This window comes from Mustela nivalis, assembly GCF_964662115.1.
Source record: "Mustela nivalis genome assembly, chromosome: 6".
Taxonomy (NCBI): Eukaryota; Metazoa; Chordata; class Mammalia; order Carnivora; family Mustelidae; genus Mustela; species Mustela nivalis.
In genome coordinates this window covers 99,518,634-99,545,448 of record NC_139025.1, presented here as the reverse complement: position 1 = coordinate 99,545,448, position 26,815 = coordinate 99,518,634, and the positions used below count along the sequence as shown (strand labels likewise).

General features: G+C 39.8%; 1 protein-coding gene across 9 annotated transcripts in view; it reads left to right on the top strand.

The window, feature by feature from the left end:
- MAP2K5 (mitogen-activated protein kinase kinase 5) overlaps window positions 1–26,815 on the top strand; it is a 260,586-nt gene that overhangs the window by 31,179 nt on the left and 202,592 nt on the right. For all 9 annotated transcript variants that reach the window (XM_082737007.1, XM_082737004.1, XM_082737010.1 and 6 more), the window contains exons 4-8: window positions 6,948–7,017; window positions 11,269–11,309; window positions 12,271–12,338; window positions 19,351–19,399; window positions 26,239–26,303. In XM_082737007.1, coding sequence (XP_082593133.1) covers window positions 6,948–7,017; window positions 11,269–11,309; window positions 12,271–12,338; window positions 19,351–19,399; window positions 26,239–26,303 — 293 coding nt within the window. The remainder of the gene's footprint in view (window positions 1–6,947; window positions 7,018–11,268; window positions 11,310–12,270; window positions 12,339–19,350; window positions 19,400–26,238; window positions 26,304–26,815) is intronic.

Genomic DNA, 26,815 nt, shown 5'->3' with positions numbered 1-26,815 from the left:
TGATTTGATGCAGTATGGTGTGTAAGACTTGCCAGAGTCAGAAGGTATGAGCCATGAGAGTAGTTACCTTGTTTCCATCAGCTCTTACCTGCCTCCTTCCCTTAAATATTTGTGGAACACTATCATGTGTAAGGGTCAGTGCTGGTCACTATACAGCAGTGAGGTCTTGGGTTTTTAGGGACACAGGTCTTTTTGAGAGGGTGAGGAAAACTGTTTATTCTTTCCTCAGAAAATTCACACAACACAATGTTTCACATGTAATTTCAGGAATTTGAAAGCTCTCCTAAGACTCATAGAGACTCCAGTTTAATACCTCTGCCCTACAAGATAATAAAATACACAAGACAGGGCCCCTGCCCTTGATGAACTTCCAGAAGAAAGATAGACAATGTGTTCCTTATCATACCCTTTTAATTACCTTATTGTTTGTAGTACTGTAATAATTGAGGGAATGGGAGGGAATACTGAGTCTTGATAAACAGTTAAATTCAACCTCTGTATTTGGTCTAAAAGTGATCTAATTTAGGGGTTTCTATATTACCCTATTGTTATGAACGTTTGTCTTTGATGTAATGTTGGGAAGCGGGAGATTCATAGCCCTGTGCCCTGTTTCAAGATTTTTTTCCAAGTACTTTTTAGAAGATTTTTCATATACCAGCTCCTTTGATTTTGATCTTTTTAATACCTTTATGAGGTGAGCAAGGCAGGTATTTTCCCCCATTTTTTTTTTTTTTTAAAGTAGGCTCCATGGGCAGTGTGGAGCCCAGTGCAGGGCTTGAACTCACAACCCTGAGATCAAGACCTGAGCTGAGATCAAGAGTCAGACAGTTAACCTACTGAGCCACCCAGGTGTCCCTATATTCCTCATTTTTATAGTGGAGACTACTGAGGCACAAATTGCATACCTTTCTCAAGGTCATAGAGCTAGTAAATGTAGAACTAGGGCCTGAGATCACTCATGCATTGATGTGCTCAGTTATTGGTACAGCAGTTTTATACAGTTAAATATTTATGGGATAGCCAAGTGCTGTGCTGATAGGCACAGGCACAGTGAACATATAGTTCATTCTTTAAAGGGGCTATGGTCCGCTCAGGGAGATTAACAAAGAAGCCATCAGTGTTCAGTGTGGGAGGATGTGAAAACTCATAATTACCAAGCAGAGTGATAAGTGCTATAATATGCTTAAACATTAGGTACTCTGTGAGCATAAGAAGGAGCTCCTGGTGTAGCTTTGGAGATAGAGAAGGCTTCCTAAAGAGCGTAGTGTCTAAATGGAGTAAGGTAGCTCAAAGGGACTGGGAAGGATATTTTAGGCAGAGAGAAGAGTATGTCTGAACTCTTGTGTAAGGACGACTGGTACGTTCAGGAGGCGCTCCCTGTGATTCAGTGTGGCATGGACAGGGAGGCAGGAGAGGGTGTGTGACGAGGTTGGGAAGGAAGGTAGACTAGATCATGGAGGGCCCTCCCTTGAAGGAACTGAGAAGCTGGAAAGGTGTACAGTTAATAAAACTGATAATCGATTGAGTGTGGGAAAGAAGGAAAGAGGGGGTTTTGGCTTCCTTTCAGCTTTCTGGCGTGGGAAACTAGGTCATTGTGATGTCATTCACTGAGACAGTGAGCCTGGGTGGTGGAAGATGGGTCTAGGGCATGAGGGAGAGGTGTGAGAGGTAGAGACTTGTTGAATTTGAGGGGCCTCTGGACAACCAGTTGGGTACGTTCCGAATCTTAGGAGAGAAATCTGGGCTGGAAATAAAGATTTGTGATTCATCAGCTCCTAATTAGTCTCAATGACTCCTCTGGTAATTGAAACCTTTGGAGTGGCTGAAGTTAACTCAAGGAGAGTATGAAATAAGAAGAGAAGGTTGATGAAAAACCATGGGGAGCTCTAACATTTAAAGGAGGGGTGAGGAAAGAACCACTTATAGGAAACTGCTTAGACTGGTCAGAGAGGGAGGAGGAAAACCAGAGCTAGAGGCTGAAGAAGGAGGGAGGTGCATCCCTAGTCTGTGAATGATTGGCGACATGGCCTGACCAGTCATACACGGATATGACTGAAGAAGCCACAGTCCCACCGGCTCAGCAGGCTGCCTGGTAGCCTGGTTTATGTAAATGTTTTGAGGTCTGAGAAATAAGAGATAACTTACCTTTTGACTCTTAAACAGTAAACATACATTTTATGTATGGACTAGAATGAAAGAAGTAATTTTTGGCCGGGGTGGAAGGATTCACTGATAAACCGTTGGCTTCATCTGTGAATGACCCTTGCAGAACGGAATAGGGTTGCGAGAAATTAAATGAATAAACATAAATAGCTTCTAATGAAACGAGTACACAGTAGGTGGTCAATGTGTGTGCGTGTATCTCTCTCTCTCTGTCTCTCGTCTTGCTCTCTTTTAACAGAGAATTTGCGCCTTGTAAAATTAAACTGTGCTGTTTTAGAACTCAAGTCTTTTATGTGGCACATTTCCATGAAGAAAAAAAATGTTGTAATTATTGATTGAATTGTGCTGTTAGAATTAGGTTCATAACAAATAGGAACACTGTTTGATAAGCTTGCAAACAAAACAAACCAAGAATTGTACTTGCTATCCCCTCGTTGAATCTGGCCCTCTGTTTCAAATTAATTAGATTTTTGGATAACTGTGCTAAACTTTGTCACATCCTTATTAAAATTGTTTAAGGATTTTGAAGAACATCTCAGAGGGACTCTGAAACTAATCTGAGTCTGGTACTGGAGATTCCATTAGCAATCACAAAACTGATTAATCTTTTACTCAGTTAGTTTATTGATTATTGCTGCAATTACTCCGTGTAACGGATTCTGCCAGGAATACCAGCGGAAAACACATTTTGTAACTGCTGCTGATGTATTCAGTGTGAGCACAATAGTTTGTGCTTTTTGTTCCTAACTATTTTTGTATTTTGAAATGTAGGCAGACTTCTATTAAGAAAGTGCTGTTGTTTTAGCGGTAGGAGGCTCACTTTTTAATTTCTCAACCACCGGTAAGGCATTGCAGTTTACAAAGTGCCTTCCCAAACAGTGCTGCTGCGGGTAGATTTCATGGCAACCCTGTGTAATAGACTAGCTCGCTTCCCTCTCATTTGAAGGAGGCTGGGGCTTGGTGAGGATCGATGGCTACGTAATAGGTGGCAGAATCAGAAGTAGGCCCCGTCTCAGTCAGGAAATAGTTACTGAACACCTACTGTGTGCAGGGCTTTGTGTTCAGGATAATAAAAGCCAGGATAGGGTCATAGAGATTGCATTCGGGCAGTCGTTTGGATAGCTTCAGATTATGGCCCCATTAATGTTATCATGTCACTTTGTCACTTTTCTGTGCAAGCCATGTAAAGTGTCTTGGCATACAGGATTGAGGTTTTTGTTTGTTTTCTTCAGTTTGTTTTGGGCTAGTGAAAGTTACTATTGCTTATTTGATCACTATTTAGAACAAAATCGGAAAGGCTCTGTCTAAAGGGAGAATTTCTAGGACACGTGCTGCTGAAGCGAGACCTAAAGGGAGAATTTCTGAAACACTGAGTCTACCTGGGTCGAGAAGCAGCTTGCTCCATGGCTCTAAGGCGATCTCCTGTCCCTCCGTGAGTCTCTTGGTGCTGTTCTGGCTCTGTAGCATCTTCATTTCACAGGAGTAATCCAAGGGGCAGCCAGTGTTTCCTCGCTGAGCTGGTGTGCTGGGGAACGGCCAGTCCTCAGGCTTGCACTCTGGGGTCCTCTAACTCCTCAAGTCCCTTGCTTGTGTTCATGGGTGACACAGGCCTGTGGCCTGTCAGGACTGCTCTGTGCCAGGAAAGACCTGTGGCCCCGCGCTGTATTATTCCTCAGAGAACGCTACATATGCGGCAGCCCGAGCTCCTGGGTCTTGTCCCTCACTGGCAGCCTGCCAGCCCTCACAGGACCTGCTCCGGAGTCACCTGCCTAGAGTGGGCCCAGTCCCTGGGCTTATTAATTACCACCCTTTGCTGTGTGTTTCTGATGCAGAATTACTTTACCACAAGATTCTCTGCTAATACAGACAGAGATCAAGCCCAGTATTTCAGCAGGAAAAAAAATGTCCCTTGGATTTGAAAGAATTGGAGAAAGCAAAAAACAAACGCTAACTACTCGCTTTACAGATACTGGCAAGTGGCGCACTTAATATTACTGTGCCTGTGTGGTAGCATAAAGAGATAGTTATAGATGACTAAAAAAAAATATGTACAATGTTTATAAAAGCATATATAGTTTGCCAGTAGATTTGGCACAGATCTGAAATGAAAGGGAAACTATATTTATTTATTTATTTATTTAGTGAGGTAAATAAATAAAGTTGGAAAACAGGTCAATTTCATGCATGCAAGGTTTTATAGTAGGAAAAAAATGCATTGCACCTGTTCTGACCCTTTACATTTGAGGTTATTTGTTTTCAAACTTGACCCCAAGCACCAGTTTCAGACAACTCTATAATTAATCTGTTAGATAAAGCATAAGGATATTTTATTTGTTTTGGTTTCTAGGACTGCAGTGAAATGACTGAATGAAATGACTGAAATGACTAACCTATTGTACATAGCAGTTAATTAAAGAAAAGCATTAACTATAGGAGAACACCACCACTGCTGTTGTCTTGTATCAGTATAAAAAGGCAGTAATTTTTTTGACAGCCACTGATTGGAAAGTTGCTTGCAGCCTTCCAGAACCAAGGGGGTACATGCTGTGGATCAATAACCGGCAAATTTCCCATTAAAAAGAATACCTGAGCAATGTTCCAAATAGCCACTGGCATCTTAATTTTCCACGGAAACCTCAAATACTTGTGAGCCGAGGACAAGTCATTTTCGGACAATTTTTCCAGACTACTTGTTAACAGTTATTGCTGTCCCAAAAGGTTGACAGCCTACATGATGGATATTTCATTTACTTGTCATCACTGTTTGAGTAATGGCGAACAGTATATTTCTGTGGTTTTAAGGAATATAGTCTCCTGAAAGACATTCAGCTTAGTATGTCCTCCAGTGTGTGTGTCACAAGTGTTTATGCTGTATGTATATAAGCTTCTGCATCCACAGAAGGAGAGGATCCGTTTTCTTTCTAGTTTGGAGGCCCTTGGAGAGCAGTGTACACTCGTATCCATCCATAGCTATCAAAAATCCATTTGATTTGTTTTTAGGATAAAGAGCCTTGGATCCTTAACTTGTGATTCCCAAGATGATGTAGAATTACATGGCTCCCCTTTATTTCTAAAAACAACCCATGACTTTGTAATAATTTTAATATGCATAAAGGCCTTAGGAAGATGTCTGTCTGTATCTTCTAAAAACGTCTTTTTTGGAGTGTCAGCAAATAATGATTATTAAGGGAGAATTTCCAAAAAGGTGGCAGTTCCATAATATGTGTCTGTGTTAAATATAGAAATAGCAAGAATTTGGGGCGCCTGAGTGGCTCAGTTGGTTGGGCGACTGCCTCCAGCTCGGGCCGTGATCCTGGAGTCCTGGGATCGAGTCCCGCATCGGACTCCTTGCTTGGCAGGAAGTCTGCTTCTCCCGCTGACCTCTCTCCTCTCATGCTCGCTCTTTCTCAAATAAATAAATGAAATCATTAAAAAAAATAAAAAAAAAATAGCAAGAATTAAAGGAGAGTTCCACTTTGTGTGTTACAGTGCCTCAAAACACAACATTGGTGGTTTTCAGCGTTGATGTTTTTCCACCAAGAGCATCACTTTGTCAAGTGTTAAAAGAAATGAGGACACAAAATCCATCTCCAAGTTAGATGGACATATGGTCACCACTTAGATTTATTAACTTAGGCTATTAAGGAAAAATGGGTGTCAGGCCATAATACAACCTGGTGAATGAATTTGTGTTTATGAAGGAGTTTAAAAGCCTTTTCATTTGGAACTAATTTTTTGTGTCCAGAATTTTATTTTATTTTATTTTTTAAAGATTTTTATTTATTTATTTATTTGTTTGACAGATGGAGATCACAAGGAGGCAGAGAGACAGGCAGAGAGAGAGGAGGAAGCAGGCTCCCTGCTGAGCACAGAGCCCAATGGGGGGCTCTATCCCAGGACCCTGGGGTCATGACCTGAGCCGAAGGCAGAGGCTTTAACCCACTGAGCCACCTAGGCGCCCCATGTGTCCAGAATTTTAAAATGACATTTGTTTTATACTAATACGTGTTGATAAAAGTGAAGCATAAAAGATGTTTGCTTAAAACTGAGCCAGCTTTTGGGGCGCCTGGGTGGCTCAGTGGGTTGAAGCCTCTGCCTTTGGCTCTGGTCATGATCTCAGCGTTCTGGGATCGAGCCCCGCATCGGGCTCTCTGCTCAACAGGGAGCCTGCTTCCTCCTTTCTCTCTGCCTGCCTCTCTGCCTGCTTGTGATCTCTGTCAAATAAATAAATAAAATATTTTAAAACAAAACAAAACAAAAAACTGAGCCAGCTTTCTATCATATCAATCCTGTCGTCTTTGGATGGATCATATCTTGTTTGGTTGTCCCACAGTCTCTATGGTTTAGATTTCCATTATCTGTACATTTTATCCACAGATACATATAATGTTTGATCTCCTACCTGGCACATAGATCCAAGCTAAAGGCAAAGTGTCTTCCAGAGAAAAGAACAAGAGGCAATTTGAGAAATTTCCACTAAAAAGCTTTGTGTCATTTTTAATACATATCATTTTCAAAATATTTCTCGAGATTAAATACTGAATTCCTAATCACCGGTTTTACTTTTGAAGATAAATGACAGTTTGGAGGGTAACATTATACTGGACTTTCAATCCTGCTTATTCATTATAGTCATTTTTATGTGCAAATAGGAGAAAAGTATTCTCGAGGCTGATATGTATATACCAGCAATTTACAGAAGTACTATGAATTAAACAGCCCATAAGTGTCTGTTCCAGTATTCATACATTACTGAGTAATCTCTTTCTATAATCTCTTTGCAGTATTATTCCACAGTAATGGAACAGCAAGTAAATGGACAGTTAATAGAGCCTCTGCAGATATTTCCGAGAGGTAATGTTGAACAAATTCTAATCAACAATGATTATTTCAGTAAACTGTTTCATCAACAGTTATGTTTTCCAAAGGTTTAAATGCACATAACATGATGTTTAGCTCTTAATTTGAAAAAACAAAAGAAGTATTCATTATCGTGGGGATTGCAGGCTGTATTATAGTTATGGCAGATAAAATATCTAATTTACTAGAGTAAATTAAACTAACTAGATTGTTTTTTGTTTTTGAAGTACATACTTACATTGGCTTAAAGAACTCTTTGGGGGTCCACATGGTTTCTAAACCAAGGCAAATGAATTACTTTAATTTTGGATATTTATAAATTGTGGCTCATGATGGGAGCCAAAGCTGCTGTTGAGGAGAAAGCGTTCAGCTGGTACAGAAGCAAAGATTTACTGCAGAGTTTTAGGGGAGAATTGATAGTGTTTGGTGCTTGGTTTTTGGGGGGTGGCATTTTCCAGATGATGGAGAATCTTCATAAATGGGAATTTAATTAAGTCTCCAGAAATATTCGATGGTGAGGGTAAGTTTTGGTGAATCACCTAGTCAAATAATGTTCCTTTTCCCTTTTAGGTGGGCAAAACTAGCATTGTGTCAGACACAATTGATCAACTGTACATGAATGTTCTCTCAAAATTTGAAGAATCGTAAAAAAAGAACAGCTTAATTGACCATGTAATATAAGCCGTTAAGTCTTTCCCTCACTATACATTGTCCCACTTGGAATTCATATTTTCTAACTGACGGAGCCGATAAGGAAATCTTTAACTTTTCTAGAAATAACTTAAGTTAAACTTACCTTTGTTAACAGATACTGTACAAATAATCATGGTATGGGTTTTTCAATTAAACGTTCTAGACTTTCATTGCCTATAACACTCTGAAGTTGAGTGGCTCAATTAACCAGTAGACTCTTATTTACACTGATCAAGTCTCCAAGGGCAGCTGATTTGGTTAGCCCACAAAAAGGTCTGGGTTCCAGAGTAATGCCTTTCTAGCATTAAGGTGGGCAGTGCAATTAGGAGTACTTATATAATAATAATGTATTAAAGACCTAAGTAAGTAAATAAAATTGGGCCATTGATAGTGTGTCTGAAACAAAAATTATGATTAATTCAATTCTCTTGTATCTGAAGACTAAAAACTAAAACAGAAAAAGAAAAAGAGAAAAGCAAATGTAGAAAAGCAAATGTTGCCATTTTTGTGCATTAGGCCAATAATAAGAGATGGAGATCATTTCTTGTTATCTTCAGTGATGGGAGAATTTGGGCAAGTTTCAAAATTGTTTCTCCACAAAGCATACTTTTTTTTTTTTTTTTTTGCCAGCTGAAAATTTTAATTTATTGTTTCCCTACTTGACATCATAACTCTTTTGTTGTAGCAAAATATGCTAGTTTCTAATATGACGTGGAAAATTATAGTTCTGATGTTGTGGGTCTTTGTGGTTCCCCCCGCCCCTGCCCCTACCCCAGTAAAAGATTTACTTCCCTTCATCCAAAAATCTTTCCAGGCTTTTTTTTTTTTTTTGCTTTTATTTCGTGAGCGACTGTCCTTTGCAGTCTTACTGTCCACACCATTGTACTGCCTCTCCTGGCAGTAGTGACCATTTATTAATGCTCTGTAGGCATTAATATTGCTTTAACTGTTATCATTTCTCATTCTCCTGACATTTCTGCCTATTCAGCATTACTGATTCCATGGTATAGATGAGAATCTGCAGGTTCAGAGAGGTTAAGTAACCTCAGAGTCCACAACAGCCTGTAAGTGGTTAGTATACCCTTTGAGTAAGAATTGTGTTTAAGTCATAATTTGCTTAAAGTGGAAGTGCATTTAAATGAAAATATCCATGGAGTGTGCTTGGGGGTGGACTGGAGGGGTTGGTAGAAGTGCAGAGAACAGTATATTGCAGGGAGAAGATACTTAAAAGAAGATGGTATATGAGATGTGATCATCACATGTGGTCCTAGTACAGACCATTAGGCTCCCATAAATTATTAAATAAAGTTCTTTCAAGCCAGACTTGAATTTTTTAAAATATGAGACTCAGCCCCCTGTCTCTGTGGTTTCTTGGATGCTATTGAACAACTATTCTTATTTTGTTTATTTATTCATTTTTAAAGATTTATTTATTTATTTTAGAGGGAGAGAGCGAGCGTGAGTGTGCGCTTGCATGTGTGAGTGGAGGGAGGGCCAGGGGAAGAGGGAGAGAAGCAGACGCCCCGCTGAGCATGGAGCCAAGTGGATGCGGGGCTCTATCTCCCAACCCTGAGATCATGACCCGAGCCAAAATCAAGAGTCAGATGCTCAACTGACTGAACCACCCAGCCACTCCTGTATAACTCTTTTTAGTTTTTTAAATAGTCTTGCTTTGGGCTTACTTACCTATATTTTATGTATGTAAATGAGATTATGCGCACTTATAACGAGGATATAGATAGACATATTGGGCAGGCTGCCTGGGTTAATACCTATTTGGTTAGAGGCCCCCAGACCTTAGTTTCTCTGGTCAGGCCCCAGGCTGAAAAGAATCTCTAGACTGAACAAGTGAGAAGGGTAGGAGAACACGATTTTATTTGAACATTGGTGTTCTCCTCATTCCAGGTAAGACAGTTGCCTTGGATGGTAACTCCCAGCTCATGCCTGTGCTCTCTGTAGTTAAGAGATATGTTACATATTAATAAGGATGAAAATTTATTAGCTTTATGTTCCTTCTGACTCCATAACTTTAGGAAATGTGAGGTTACTGGGTATTTTGAATATTGTGTAGATTTCTAGTCATAAAGGTTTGAGAAGCCAGTTGAGTAATGAGGCCTATGTTAAGGTAAGAGGTAAGAGTTGATGCCTGTCTCTAATTCCTTGGTTAGCCACTTTTTTATTAAATGAAGTTTATGAATGTACTGGGTACTTAAGTGGAAATACTCTGAAGTGTTGTCTTAGGAAGTATTAATGGTCCCTTAAGGACCAGGCATCAAATATATGTGATTTTGGTTTTGTTCAAAAAGTTAATTTCCATTTTACAGAAAGTAGATTTGGAGTCCTAATTTTAATGTATTTTAGGGAAAATAAGAGTTCTTTGTTAAGGTTTAGATGTATTTTCTAGGAAAATAATGATAAATTTAAATATACTCAAAATATACAAATTAAAACAACTGATATGCCTTGTAATTATTACCCACATCTTCTCTTTTTTTTTTTTTAACTTTTTTTTTTTAAGATTTTATTTATTTATTTGACAGAGAGAGATCACAAGTAGGCAGAGAGGCAGGCAGAGAGAGAGAGAGGAGTCCCGATGCGGGACTCGATCCCAGGACCCTGAGATCATGACCTGAGCTGAAGGCAGCGGCTTAACCCACTGAGCCACCCAGGCGCCCCCCACATCTTCTCTTTATTAAACAGTTTTATTTTCTTGTTGTCCGAAACAGAGGAAGAATACATGTACATCTGAGAGAGGAGAAAAAAATCAAATATATTCTTCCTCAAACAATCAATCACAATTGACAGTCCCTTAACATACAATCTGTAGGGCACTGTAGTTTTCAGATGGAAGCAGCCTATAAAATGGGCAGGACACATTTTTATTTTTAACACATGATGAGGAAGCATTTGCTGAATTGGAAAAGTACTACCCTGTAACTCAGGGTGGTGTCAGGAAATTAATATTATTTTTCCTGGCATGGTTTTATCTTTAGATTTAAATATTAGATGTCAAGATTTACGAAAAAAAGTAGTAAAATTAGTGATATCTCTGTATTTTAATAAATTTTACTACTTATTGCTGTGCAAACTGGTATTCAAACTTGAATATTCCATTTTAAAGTCTCTAACCATCTTTCTGGCATTAAAAGATTTCTGCTACTACCCCCTCCCCACCAAAACCCTAGCTATTTTTAAAGTAGTTTAAGTGATAGCAAATATACAATGTAATAGAGTTGAGGAAAGATTGCAGAAATTTGAGTTATGAAAGGAATCTAATCATTTTAGCTCAGTTAACTTGATTTTTATATGTTTTAAGCAGAAATTGGAATTTATATGAGGTGGTGTCAGAAAGCTCTTTGCATTTATAAATGCTCACTCCTGCAAGTTAAAAACCCTGGTTCATAATTCCCACTTTGGGTCTTGGGAGCCACTTTTCAATCATTTCTCTCTGCTAATTTTGGTGTCACCCTCATTTCTTTTTAAACGATTCATTTTGAGCAAATTTGTAAATGGCCCTGATGTGTTCTACAATTTAGTCAATTACTGTTTCAGCCTGCAAGCCTCCTGGGGAACGGAACATACATGGCCTGAAGGTACGAATTTCAATAATTGTTTCAGTAAAGTTAGATGGATTTGTAATGCTGTGTTCCACTTATTGAAATGTCAAATAAAACTGCACTTTCTCAAGCTCTGACAAGCGATTCCTATTTTTTTTTTTTTTTAAACGGGATGTGGAGGGGGATTCATCTGTAGTATTTGCTCAGTATGTGTACATATTTGAATAGAAGGGGTTTGGTGCCGTATTTTTTTTTTTTATTATTATTTGGAATTTTTTTGTTGGTCCATTTCTTCAGGATGATTCTGGGTTCTGGTGCCCACAACGATTTATTTGAATGAAAGTAGATTTCATTTCAGTGATTAATTAAGCACATAAGCATCTCACACACAGAATACCCACCTCTTCTTTTGACATATTTATGTTAGAAACATGTATCTCTTTAATATCTTTTCATTGTTCTGTGTCTTTTGAATTCCAGATTTCTGCTTATAGCTTCACATTGGAAAGAAAAGCTAGCTATTGTATTAGAGTCAAGCATTTTATAATTAATTATTTGGATCTCATTTTCCAGTGAATAAGGAATATGCTAGGGTGTTCTGTTTGGCTTTGGAGCTGGAAAGATGTGAAAACTTGAGGTTCACCACTAACCTCTGGATATATTGTTAATGTTCTTTTTTGAACATATCATTTTGTATATGAAACAAAACAGAACAGTGAATTGAATTCTGTTCTGGACCGTGAGTTGAAATTTTCCCATTTATCTCTCCCTTATTTCAATGCTCAGTATTTGAATAATGACAGGAAAAGTGTATTATGTAATATACGGGTTGTTCAGTTCTGTAACCTATATACTGAATAGACTCTGACCGTGGGTCTGTCTAGCAACAAGCTAATTAACCTTCATAGTGAAATGAGAAATTTGTGGCAAATTATAGGTTAATTGGAACTGTGTCCTCAGAACACAAGACTGATCGAGATTCTTTCTTTCCTTGTAGGTGAATACCCGGGCTGGACCCTCCCAACACGATAGCCCAGCAGTCTCCGACTCACTCCCAAGCAATAGGTGAGGGCAAGCAAGTGAAGTGTGCCTGTAAGCATGCTTATCTACAGAGTTAGGGGTGTGGAAGAGGCCTGGGGATGACCCCTCGTTTCTCTAAGACCACGCAAATGTTTATGTGGCTGAGAAGAAATTTGACTAGTTGGGTAACCATAGCTATGTGTTGACTAGAGAGAAAGGGCCTCACTGAGGAAGATGGAATGAGACATTTTAAACTATTAATGTAGGTCTGTGGAATGGTGTTCCTTCAGTCTCCAAATTACACAGAAAATTCATTGCCTTTGACTTCAGTGCCTTTCATGCCTTGATGATCCAGTTCATAAATTGTGTAATGCTCATTATTTTTTTCTTGCTTCCCGTCTTTTGGCAGTATCATTATCCCCTGACATCCTCACCAGAAAGAGGCAAGGGGAGAGTGAAGTAGATTGACCAGTCACTTTGCTCTTTTTGTATCTTTGGTCATACCAAAGATTGAGCTATTTATAGAAGGAAAATCATCTTCATTAATTCATGCTAGCAGTTCCCCACACTGGCATGGGATGCTGAACACTCAAGAGCCTTTTCAAAGTGTTCTGACAGGCCTGAAAACTTACTTCCAGATGATCCCATCCTCAGGTAGAAGGAGTGGCCTGCTTAAGTCAACAGAATTCTGGGTCCTTCTGGTTATCCGTGTGGTTATTCAGCCAGTAAACGTCACATGGCCATACTTGAAGATGACACGTTGAGGTGATCCCCTGGATTTGAGGATTCCCACTGATGACTGAAAGGCCAGCATCCAGCCACCCTTCCATTCTGTGCCCAGGCTTCTCTGGGTTTAGGGCTATAACCAGTATTGCCCTTTATTGGCTGAGATGGAGTTTGGGTTTCTCCTCTTCCTTCCCCGCCCCTCCTTAACCCAGAGTCCTGGTTCTTTTGCCGGGGGCTTTCCTGAGGGTAATTTAAAGTCTCTCCTTGTGGCTCTCCTTTTACTCTCCTGCCTCCTTCCCCCCAGAGTCACTTCCTCCATTGCTTTACTGCAGAGTCAGTCTGTCTACTCACCAGCTTTCCTGCTGCGAGCACACAACTTTTAAAGCGTATTTCCTTTTTAAGCAATTTATTCTGTCTTAAAATACACTTAGCCTGGTAATTCACCAGAGACTCATCTGTCCTGTGGGCACAAGGGGTATATCTCTTAGTCCTCATTCTAGGGCTTGGCCCTGGCCTTAGCCCTTTGCAGCTTTTCTCCTCATGCTTGTTGGGCCTGTGAGCCGTGGCCCCAGAGTGGAGGCACTGGCCTGGGGTCACTTGTTACACTCAGCACAAGGAAGACCCAACATTTAATTTTATCCACTCCTTTCATAAAAGTTGTTATTCACCCTGAGCCTTAAGGAAAAGCAAAGTCTTTCTCTGGTGTCTTAGGTCCCATTTTGTCGTGGTAGAAAAAGCAGGATAGAGGTGAAAAAAATGGTCAGTTAGAGAAGGGGCAAGGATAACTTTTCAGTTTTCTGAGATCTAGCTTTAACAGCATGAGTAAATTAGCTTGGTTTTTTTAGAATTACTGTGTATATTCATAAAATTTGGGGATTGGACATAAATTTGAAGACTGTCTGACCTAGTGGTTCTTAGCCTTTTGTTGCAGCATCTTTCCTAGGGATGCAACAGTCTCCCAGCTGGTGATGGTGGTTTCCTCCCATAGTGACTTCTGTTATGGGAGAAGTACACTTTGAAAGAGAGCTACCATAGACTTTAATGTGCCATCCTAGGTTGGTCATATTCTGTGTCCCATGTTGATAACTAATCAAAAGTATTTATTGAGTGCCACCTATTTAGTAGCGGCTGTCCTGTGCACTAGAAATACAAGCGTGGTCCTTATCCTCTAGAGCTTGCTATCAAATGGACATACAGGGGGAAAAAAAAACAAATATACAATCACACTTTGTAATTAGTGTTATGAGGGAAGCAAGCAGGTTTTGAAGGGAGAGAACACTGTGCAGGGATATGTTTAGATTTAGACAGCATGGGCAGGGTAGACTTCTTGGGTAGAGAGAGGCATTCTCTCACGGCCTGAAGGGTAAGAAGGGCCTAACCACATCAAGAGCCAGCTGGAGCCCAGGGAGGGCTGCTGATTGGGGAGTTGTGGACAGGGGGAGGAGAACATTGGAGGGACAGTAGAGAAGGAGGTAGATTGAAGCCAGATGGGCATGGCCTTGTGTTTGAGTTTTCCTCTCGGCGTATTGGTATTGGTGAGCCATCAGATGGCCTACTGGACAGTGCCATGGCCACTCTGCTTATAAAAGACCCCCTACCGTGGGGAACGAGTCCGAGAAGCACCCATCTAATCCTGCTCTGTTTCGGTGCTTGATTCTCTACCCCTTGCCAAATGGTCATCCAGGCTCTTCCTGAATATCCCTTATAGCATGAATGCACTTTATTGGCCTTGGCAGCCTGTCCATTTTCACAGAGCTCTGTCTTAAAACATTCTCTGTCATGAGCCGAAATGGGTCTCCTTTTAGCGTCCACTCATAAAGATTTCTTCTGGCCCTCCGAGCAGAGTTATTCTTCTAGGGGGCTCTTCCTGTTGTCTTCCCTCCCAACGAACTTCTTGTAGATTTCCTGTCTCAGCAAATTCTCCCACACCCACCCAGTTGCCAACTTGTCAGTCATCTTTCACTGCTTCCTGGGCCTCCCTCAGTGCCATATCTACCAGTCCCTACATCTGTCCCTTCTCAGTCCTGCTGGAGTCCAGCGGCTCTGTCTCTGCTGAGGCAGTTCAGGCTCTGTAAATCAGTGGGGCTGCAGATGAGTAACGGCCTCTTACATGGAGGCCCCCTGCCCATTCTGCCCCTTCCTACCTGACATTCTAGCTTCGCTGATGAGTGCATGGTGCCCTCCGTGGATCATGTTTTCTTTTACTCTCGGCCCTCCCTGCTTTCCTCCTTTTTTGTTGTCCCCCCCCCCCCTTCATCTTCAGTCTGGCCTGCCTTGGTCATCTTTGAGGAACCATGCTGTTGCTGTCTTCTGATGACAGCCCACCTCCTAGTCCATACCAGGTACCTACTCTATGAATTTCCCTAATGCCCTGATGCCTCCTTTTGCTTTGGCCATTAGCACATTGTGTTACAATCGTTTCTGTGCCCTGGTAGATTCTCTACTCTTTGAGGGCAGTGACTGTAGCATATTCATTACTGAATTCCCAATTCCCAGTGTGATGCTTGGCACATAGGAGATAGTCAGTAATGCTTGAATGAATGAGTGGATAAACAAATTTATATTCCCTCTTAGTCTTGTCTCTGAATTAAATTCTCCCAACTCATTCAAGCCTCTCCAATACAATATTTCTTGTCCCCTCACCCATTTCCTCTTCTTTAGATGTCTCAGTGCCCCTCTTAAAGTGTCAGGGTTACAATAACATCACATTTAAATTTTAAAATGTTTTTAAAAGTGATTTTCAAATAGCCCAAGTTGCTGTGACCATTACAGATAAACAAAATATTGAGTAAACTGAGGAACAAAAAAATTACCAGAATTTTTCTTTCTTTTCTTTTCTTTCTTTCTTTCTTTTTTTTTTTTTAAGATTTTTATTTATTTATTTGAGAGAGAGGGTAAAAGAAATAGAGCATGAGCAGGGTAAGGGGCAGAGGGAGAAGCAGACTCCCCACTGAGCAGGTTGCCCAATGTGAGGCTCCATCCCAGAATCCTGGGATCATGACCTAAGCCAAAGACAGGTGCTTAACTGACTGAGCCACCCAGGTGCCCCCAGACTTTTCTTTTAATGAGACCAAGTGGTAGTCAGACATTGGCATAATGAATGAAATCTGCATTCTCCTTGGTTACTCTCAAAGCATGAATCAGTCTTTGCCTTAGGTGGATGATTGTTTATTAAACTGAGCTTACTAAGCCACATGGTGTTGCTAGGCCATAATTACTGAATTCAAGTCCCACTGCCAAGTCAAGGCCTTGCCTAAATATTGTGGCTTTCTACTTCTGTAAATTCAGGATGATTAAACTTTACATTTCTCTACCTCCGGTGTTAGGAAGATTGATGAAGCTGTATTAAGGAATCACATGTTGTTTCTTGGATGAAAGGTGTTTTATAAATGCAATGAATCAAAATGTTATTATTTCAAGTTGTATGACATTATGGAGTATCTGTGGAGAACTGTTTGGTTATTTTTGTTTTTACAGTAATTGTAACTGTTAAATTGGGAGTTATCTGTGGGATTACAAGATTCTCTCTCTCTATATATATATATTTTTTAAGATTTTATTTATTTATTTGACAGAGAGAGATCACAAGTAGCAGAGAGGTAGGCAGAGAGAGAGGAGGAAGCAAGCTCCCTGCTGAACAGAGAGTCCGATGCGGGGCTCGATCCCAGGACCCTGAGATCATGACCTGAGCCAAAGGCAGCAGCTTAACCCACTGAGCCACCCAGGCGCCCCAAGATTCTATATATTTACAAGGGAAAATAAGCATGTATGTTTTCGTGTGTGTGTGTGTGTGTGTGTATAAGAGAAACAGACTGAGGAGGTCTGAACCTTAGTTTCCTTAATAAATTATTCCCACAGGGCTATTGTTACTGTGAGGATTAAATCAGGATAATATGTAACAGCATTTAGCGCCTTTTCTGGCGCATGGTATCATCTAAATAAATGATAGCTGCTATTATTATTTTCTTTCTTTTTTTTTTTTAAAGATTTTATTTTTATTTATTTGACAGATAGAGATCACAAGTAGGCAGAGAGGCAGGCAGAGAGAAAGGAAGGGAAGCAGGCTCCCTTCCGAGCAGAGGGCCCAATGCAGGGCTTGATCCCAGAACCCTGGGATCATGACCCGAGCCGAAGGCAGAGGCTTTAACCCACTGAGACACCCAGGCACCCCACTATTATTATTTTCTTAACTGGACTGATTTTGTCAGTTTATTTTGTGACCTGTGTTTCTACTTCAGTCTCATTCTACAAAAAAAAAAATTTTTTTTTTTTTTTAAGATTTCATTTATTTGAGAGAGAGAGAAAGAGAAGGAGCGGGGCAGGGGCGGGGAGCAGACTCCATGCTGAGCAGGGATCCTTCTGTGAGGCTCAATCCCAGCACCCTGAGATCAGGACCTCAGCCAAAGGCAGATGGTTCACGCACTGAGCCACCCAGGCGCCCCTTGTTCTACAGAATTCTTAACTCCCACTTTAGTACATGAATTCTTAGACTCAGGAGGACGTTATTAAAGTTTAGAATCCTGAGGCACCTGGGTGGCTCAGTCTATTGAGTGTCTGCCTTTAGCTCAGGTCATGATCCTAGAGCCCTGGGATTGAGCCCGGAGTCAGGCTCCCTCATCAGCGGGGAGTCTGCTTCTCCCTTTGCCCCTCACCCCACTCATGCTCTCTCTCTCTCTCTTACTCTCCCTCTCAAATAAATAAAATCTTTTAAAAAATAAAGTTTAGAATCCTTGGTTGAGGGCATATTTTATAAAATCTGTAGCAAGTAGGGACTGAGGCTCCATAGTCTGCATTTGACCATAGCAGAAGTTTAAGAAGTATTTAGAAAAAATCATCATCATAACTTGAAATAGCAAGTATGGTCAAACTTGAAGTCTGAGATCTTTCTTGGTTATAGCTTACTAAAGGTACCAAATGAATGTGTGTGTGTGTGTGTGTGTGTGTGTGTGTGTGTGTAGGACTACCATATAATAAATCACAACCAGAACTACAACCACCATTTACTGAACACTTAGCACCTGCCAAGTCACTGGACTACGTTCAAGGGTGGGAAGGGAAGGGAATATACAGAGTTATAGAGGAGATCAAGATGTGGCCCATGTTCTTGGGGACCTCCCAGTCTTAGGGATGGATATGTTGGGAAGAAACGCACCTACACAAGAGAGGAGAGTTAATTTGGTAGATGGGTAGAGGGTTTGAGTAGATAAAGAATAAACAAGCTTTAAATTTCCATTTAGAACATTGATGAGATGAGGGGCTATTTTGTACACCACTCTTCTAAGTGGGTGGATATCTTTGGGTATAACTGATTATAAAGCTAGAAGGACTTCAGAGCATCCCCTGGCCGCTTTTCCTAAATTCATTCCATAGGTGTTTACATAGCCATATATATCCAGAGAAGAACATTTGCATATTTCTTTTTTTTTTTTTTTAAAGATTTTATTTATTTATTTGACAGACAGAGATCACAAGTAGGCAGAGAGGTAGGCAGAGAGAGAGGAAGGGAAGCAGGCTCCCCGCTGAGCAGAGAGCCCGATGCAGGGCTCGCTCCCAGGACCCTGGGATCATGACCTGAGCCAAAGACAGAGGCTTTAACCCACTGAGCCACCCAGGCGCCTCCATTTTTGTATTTCTTAAATGACTCTGGAAGCTGGGTCTCCCACTTAAAGGACAGAAAAGGAAAGAGAAAGCGGCTGAAATTTATTTAGTATCTACTATATACATAAGCTTTTTCTAATATTTAATTTTTTTACCCTATAACATTGATATTTCCCCCATTTTACCTAGCCGTTCAGAGCAGATGAGTAACAGATTGTCCCAGATCCCGCAGTGAGTGAGTCCCAAAATTGATCTTTGCTGCACATTTGCTTTTCAGCAAGCTGAATTTTAACTCTCAACTGTAAAAGATCAAGACTTAAACTACCTGTTTTATCTTTTGGAGTTCTATTTTCTCATTTCTATAAACATCCAAAGAGTGCATTGCTAAGTACTCTGTATTTAGCAGATGACAGACTCCACATCAAGTTGCCACTGAAAGGCTACCCAAAGGCAGCAGGATGAATGGCCCAAAGGGTCACCAATGTAATCCACAAGGCAGTCTAGCTTCATCATGACTCTAGGCTTTGTTATTGCTTTAGGGTTTCAGGTTTTTTATTAATACCCTTTCTGGTAGGCCAGTTACTTGGAGAAAATTTTATGTATAGGAAAAAGGTTGTAAAGAGGGTAGTGCATGTCTACACCTGAAACTGAGACGTGTTTTAGTGTGGAATTCTGAGCGGTGTTCCAAGGTGTCCATGATCTTGCCATTAAAAATCATGTCTTCCTTTTCCAGCTTAAAGAAATCTTCTGCTGAACTGAAAAAAATATTAGCCAATGGCCAGGTAGGTGTCATTGCATATTAAGATTTCCACATAGCAGTAACTCATCACTGTCCAGTTTTTGTGTCCATAAACTTCATAAACAGATAAAGAGCCCGCGAACGCCTTCTTGTCATAAATGAATTACGGTGGCTTAATTTGATTGGCAGAACAATTTGCAGCACGTCTTTCAGACTGTGCTAATGGGTCTCACTTTGAGCAGATTGAAGTACCATGTACACACCCTGCTGCCATCTCAGTCTGAAAAAAGTTAATCAGTTCTGAACAAGTGTGTCAACCCATGGGTTGTCGAAATGGCCCTGCGTCGGGAGGTGGCTGCCACTTCCATTATCTTTGGGGAGAAGAGGAAAAACTGTTCCTTTCTTACCTCGGCTCCTTCTTTGGTCCCAAAAGGAACACTGGCTTTTTAGGGAAACAGAGCAACAGCTGATCTTTGGCATTTAAGATTTCTTGGCTTGAGAAGCCCCTGGTTTGGTTCGCCCTGCTGGCTGGCCCCCTAAAGCTGAATGGCCTAACCTGGGCAGAGAGGGACAGCCAGGCCTGCAGGCCGGGTATTCACACTAATTCTGATTCAAGTAAATGGACACATCTGAAATAGTGTAGTGCTTTTAAACATACACCGGCAAATTAAGCTACCTACAGGGTCCTCGATTCTTCAATAGCAACATAAATGCGTTTTAATGTTTGTTATAGAGGAAGCCCTTTGATAGCCTTGGAGGCAGGCGCCTGTCCGTTGCGATCAAGCCTGCCTATTAGGCTCTATTGACTGAGACATCTGTGTCACTGCAAATAAAAGACTCTTATTGATTTTCTTAACTGCTGTTCACTTCCCGTCCATGTTTCGAAGGCTGAAATCTTAATTATCTCAGATGCTTATTCAGTGCCTTCACACGCTGACCTCTCCGAGGCTCATTGGCATTTCATGAATCAAGTACTTGTAGTAGAGCCCGTCAAGAAGACAAAGCTGGGTCCCCGTGCTTGTCCTTTAATATCACCTGTAACTTTGCGGCCTAATAGATGTGTGTGCCTTATAGCGGAGACTGGCGGGTAGTGCTTCTGGAAGCCCAGCTTCTTTAGCACATTGTCCTTGAATACAGTTGGAAAAAATAAGTTGATCTGGTTCTGACGTCTGATCGTTATCCAGAGTGTGTGAATTCTAGTCCTTAGATTTTCTGTTTACGGCTAACGGAAGCCTGGTGTTGTATGATCTTGATGGCCTCAAAATTTACCTGATACTTTGGACTTTAAGCAGCCAGAGGTTTGTTTGGATTGAGGTCCACAAGTATGTTCCCCTAGTGCCCTGGCTGTGTTCAGAGCCAGTATGACATGAAACCTGACGAAAAGCAGAAACCTGGAGCCTGGGATGTTTTTGTGTCTTCAGCGTACATGCATTCTAGTTACTAATTGTAACTTATGTATGAGTCACTTGCTTTCTTCAGCTGGAAAATATATTTCAAAATTGACGTAAATTAAGAAGCTTTAACTACATTTGTTCAGCCCAGGCCATGGAAAATAACCTGTCATAGATTCCTCTTCCAAAGATGAAAAACAGTTTATTTCCAGTGCGAAAAAATAAGCATTCTGAAATGTTCCTCATGTTTTGACAACAGACCTAGTACCATAAATATCTTAGTGGTCTCAGTTGTGAGGTTCTCGGTGGTGGAAGATTGTCATAATAATGATTTTTTACACTTAACGATGGTTTATTGCTTTCCCTTGGGGATGGGATAACCCTGTGTTAAACAGTATGGTGCTTGCTTTCAAGGAGCAGCCTTCATTGTATTTACTTTCATTCAGAAGAAAAACAAACCAGAAAAACCTGCCTTTGGAGGTCCTCACAGTTAGTGCCTCCTCCTTGTACTAACTTCTCAGTTCCTTGATGCTGTCGGGGAGCTAAAGCGAAATCACACGGCAGTGAGGGTAACAGGCACAGCTGTGGCGTCAATAAATTTATGGGCTGAGCACTGACACCACTTGGTATGGAAGATGTAAGTCACATTTAACAATACTTTAACACTTGAGCATAGTTTTTTATTTCAGTGGTTTATGCTCTCAAGCATTAATAATGATTTGCCTTTCCACTAGCCTCCACTTAGATTTAATAAGGAATTCATATTAATCATTAAAAGAAAGGGACATGATTCTTCAAGATAATCAAATATTGACAGGTTAGAAATAGCTTTCTGCCTGGGTTCATTGATATAGGTTATGTGATATAAATATTTATTTCTTTTCTGTCACTCAGAGTAAATGCCACCAATTGATTCAGCATTGATATAGTGTCAACAGTTCATAAGAAACATTTGACTGGCTTGTGTTTTCCGATTAGTCTCTGTTCTCTAAAGTGGGATTTACTAAATCTCTCCAATTGTCTGCTCATAGAGTGTGACTGCTTTCTGAAACCATTTTGCTTCGATTTGTGAAGCAAAGGTCTAGGAATAGGACTAGTTTCTGTCAGACCTGTACATATAAAATAAGGATTAATTGAGCATTTTTATTTTAATGATTTATAAGCAATAGGTACTGATTCTTCTTAACACAGGCATACAATAAACAAAGAATATTTTCTTTGTTGATCCGTAATTGGACTCCATTTCATTTTCCCCATTAATTTCATTAATATTATATTATATCAAGCAGTTTTTTTAAAGTTTAACTTTTAATCCTTGGAAGGGACACACTTTACTGCTTAATGATGGAGGATTCCTTTTTTTCTAGCTTAAGAAAAGCTGAATCGTAAGATAGTTTAGGCATGTGTCACTGAGAGCTATAAATCAGTCGCACTGGTGTGTTTTTGTGATGTGTTTTTTCCACTTCAGTTTTAGTGTGGTATCATTTCTTTAACATTGGCTCTTGATTTAAAACTGATTAGAAATGGCCCATTGGGTCAATTTAAAGGATTAAAAATGTGCACAGTTACTCCAAGGATGAATGACTTTGACCTTTGCATCTCTGAAGTTGTTTTCCTTCTTTTCGTGTTTTAGATTTTGTAGGAGAGGGTGGGACTATTTTCCTATTCCTGATAAATCAAATATAAATGTACTGGGAAGCCACAGATCTTAGAACTAATTCTGATCCTGCTCTTGGCTGTTTTGAGAACTTCAGATGCTGTTAGAAAACTTCCTGTATTCAAAAAAAAAAAAAAAAAAAAGAAAAAGAAAAAGAAAACGGGTGGAGGAAGAAAAATAGTAATTCTACTGTAAAGTTAGCTTAAAAGCTGTATTATAACCGCTATATAAAAACTCTTAGATTCTTACTGTTCATCTTACATCCCATACGAAGACCAGAGTATAAATGAGACTGTGTATGGGAGTCCACACTACATGACTCCCTCCCCTGCCCACACGGAAACCACTCATGGGTTGTCCTGTCTAGTCCATGTTACTTACCTAGCCCCTGACTTCCCTTCTGCAGAAGCAGAGCCCAGTGCCCATCATTTCTCCCAGGTCATTTGAGTTGACGTGTAATTGTAACTCTAATGGCTTTTCTTCTTCTCCTTTCACATTTAGTGTTCTGCCTTTTATTTCCTTTTTTTAGTCAAAACAAGGAAACAGCTATATTTAAAAATAATTCAGTATCTCTATTCAATAAAAACATTATTTCAGCTCTTTTCTCTATAAAGAGCTGTGTGATCTTTGAAACATTTATCTTCCTAAAAACAAATACCACAGCTAATGAAATTGCTTTTAACTTGTGAGTGCTCTTCCATTTATTGTTTTCCTTCCTGTGGGCCAGTGAGCCTGATGGGAGAGGATGTCCCTCCATACTTAGCCAGGACATCCGCTGCTAAGATATGGCATTGAGCAGAGAATACTGAAGGACTGAGTTCTAGCCTTGACTAGTTGTTACTGACTAGTTTTATGACCCAATTGGGCTATGCACTTGAAAAATTGTACAGTTCTGTGATTTTTGTGATACTTGTTCCCAACCATAGTATTTAAATATTGTATCCTGTAGGCATATAAATCCCACTTTTGTATCAAAATGATCATTGTTCCTGTGCTTCATTTAGAAAAGTTGAACTAATTTGCTCGTCTAAAGAGGCAACAGTGTTATTACCTATTAGTTGATCCTGTTAGTGATTTATTTTCATAGTTAAAATCAATTAAAGTAACCCATTTTGATCAGGGATTTGAGATTCTCAAAAGGTTGTTTATAATCCGTTCATGAGCTTGGCTCTAATAGTTTTCCTTTAAAAATTTTTTTTTACGTGGATAATATTTGCATACTATATAAAAACAAGAAATCCAAATAAGCAGAAAGGAAAAGAATCTGGGTTTTTAAAATAAATATCTATCAGTCAATAAATAGGCCAGACAGAGGTCTATAAAACTTTAAAACATTGTAGAAACACTTTATCTTTTTATTGATACTGTCTTTTTAAGTGAGATGGTTTTAGAATTTTTACTCCAAAACAACTTTTATCTTTATTAGGCTCTTACAGTCTTATTGTCTGAGGGATTCTATTTTTGTTCTTGAATTTGCTTACTAAAAGCTTAGCATATGCACACACACGCACGTGTACACACACACACACACACACACATACACACACACACACTAGCCTCTCAGGTCATCCCCTGTTGGATGCCTACCATTCCTGGTCAGGTTGGAATGCTGTTAGTTGGCTACTCCACTTCTCTTCTCAACCTCCTGGGTATTAGAGGTAGGGGGAAAAAAAAACAAAACCTACAATGTCAGGTTTATAATGGTTGAAGCTGCTCAGAGATGTGCCATACCTACTCCTTTGCCTTCTCTTCCTCCAACAAAATTCCATAAAAACAAGCCCCTAGGTCCATCCCAGTTTGTTATTAGAATGTGTAATAGCAATATATCTCAGTGTATTTATTTTTCTGAGAGGAAACTACTGTTTTTTTTTATCTGGAAGGCCCTGATGGAGTGGTGGGAGGAGTACTACAGTCTCAGAGTGTGGTCCTTCTAAAGCCTGAATCCTATATATACTCCATGAGCTTTGTTCTCCTGGAATTTACTTTGGACCCCGATAAGGGTATAGCTTATAAGGGAAGCTAATAGTACAAATGAGGTTGTTAAGAGTGCTGTTCAGACTACCTTAAGAAAGGTTTTGAAGGAATTAGCCCATTTGTACTGGCCAATAGATAGTGCAGTTTGCATGTGTATTTTTCATACCCACCGATCGCAGTACACCCAGGAGCAGCTCTGCTAACCTTAGCATCTCAAGTTATTTCATATACTGCTCTTGTTCATGCTGTTTTAAAATTTATCATTTGGTCCAATGTAATGAGGTTTTCTTTTCTTCATGTTCCATCTTTTATATAGGTTAAAATACGAGCTATTTTTCTGCATTAGTAATATAAAGGTAATGAAGAACAAAATTTCCCTCAAAGAGGAAAATAGTTGCCAGTTTTTCTGACTTGTCTATCGTTTTGCCTCTGACCCTAAATATAGTAATTAGCTGATTGCAAATTGCATCAATCAGGTTGTACTACAATTAAATTGGGTGTTGAATTGGCCTTCACACATTAATCTGTCAATATTCTTTTAGGGATAGGCAGAACGGCTTGGAAAGGAAGCTGTTTCTGTTACCTGCTCTCTACTCCTAATTATCACAGCTCTCTGAAGCTTCAACCTCAGAAACGTATAGAAGAAAAATATTTCCCTTGATAAATGGAGCCTTGCTTTATTCAATTGGCGGCTGTTTAGAGCAAAATATTTAAAGCTTTACTATAATGGTCTGAAAGCAAACTATTTTTTTTCCAGGTGATACTGAATTAAAAACTCCATCCATTTTCTGCCCATGCAAGGCAGTGCAATTCCCTGGAAATTGATTTTTTTTTTTTCCCACGGCTTACTATGGCTTTTCCCAAGCTTTAGCTATATGGAAAATAACACTTTTATTGAATCCATTTAGTGAATAAAGTTGGCAGTTAATTTTTAAGCAACTGGACCACTGTGTAGAAAATTACTGAATGCATCAAATATAATCTGACTGGTCTTAAAGTCATTTGATAAATAATTGAGGGAGTTCTTGAAAACTCTAAAACATTATTTTGTGGGCACTAAAATAATTGACTCCTATTCATGATATAAACGAGAGTAGTATTTGTGGTGTAATCGTTTTTACAGAATCAGGGAAAATGTGCATGCTGTTTAACATATTAAATTTTGAAAATGACTTTAGTTTATAAGAATCACATGCTTATATGTTTTTCCCTTTATGCATAACAATATTTGACAGTGTGTGCATTTGAAAGTGCACTCATTTGGCACTTTTCCATCAGCATATTATTATTTCTACCCAGTTACTGCTGTATACTATTTCCTGTTTCCAGAGAAAAGCTGTATCTACTTTAGGAAAGTCATTAACATTATTCAGTTAGTTTGTTTAATGTTAGCTATGGGGTCACCTGAGGAGTTTTCAGGGGCTGATTTATTTATAGATTGTGCATTAGATTACCGTGTGTGTGTGTGTGTGTGTGTGTGTGTGTTGTCTTCCCAAGTTTGACTTTGGTTATGTGCAGAGCTATTTGGCATTGGTTATGTGTAGTGCCCGAGACTGTGTTCTTATCAGTAGCTCTGACCTGACCCTTTTGAGCTATGTTATATCATTCCATTTTGACACCTTTTATCAAACTTTAATGAAATGACCCAGGCAAACAAATTGTCATTAAACTTTCCATCACTTTGTCCCTTGGTATCGTCTTTTATAAATTGGACAGCAAATGTTGTATTGATCTTCTCGTTCTTGCAGCTGAACTTGAAATGACCCAGACTGCTTGTTGTTTATGGCCCAGAGTTGCTTTTCCTTGACATTTCCATCCACAGCATGACACCCTTTTTGTTTTTCTTTCTTTCTCATGGAGATGAATGAACAAGACATACGATACCGAGACACTCTTGGCCATGGCAACGGAGGCACAGTCTACAAGTGAGTAGTCGATTTCATTTAAACTTTCTATGCACTTTAGCCAAATGTGAGTACTCAAGTTCTCCGTGGCAAAGATTTTTAAATGACCATCAGCACTTAGAGTTTATTTCCACTTTTGACTCCAAAAATTCTGCAAGGCATCTATTTTCTCAGGAATTGGTTGGAAAAGTGCATCTATATTGCCTTTTTAATATTTCTGCGTCTGCATCTCTCCTGGGTGAGCAGTTAATAGTCCACCATTAGCAAGTGTACCTTTAACTGGCCTGAAGTTTAATGTATTTTTTCCTTCACTCTTTCACACCGTTTTTTTTTTTTTTTTTAAACTTGTTTTCACCCTGTGCTAGTCCCCTGCTCTTTTACAGCTGTGCCCAGTGGAAAACGGCCCTTATAAATACCATTGCTGTGCCCTGTGTTGACACTGTAAGTTATTAACAAGCCTTCTTCCTCTTGTATTTCCTTCTCCCTTCACCCGAGTCCCCTGAGAGAATTTCTACACATTGATGAATATGTTA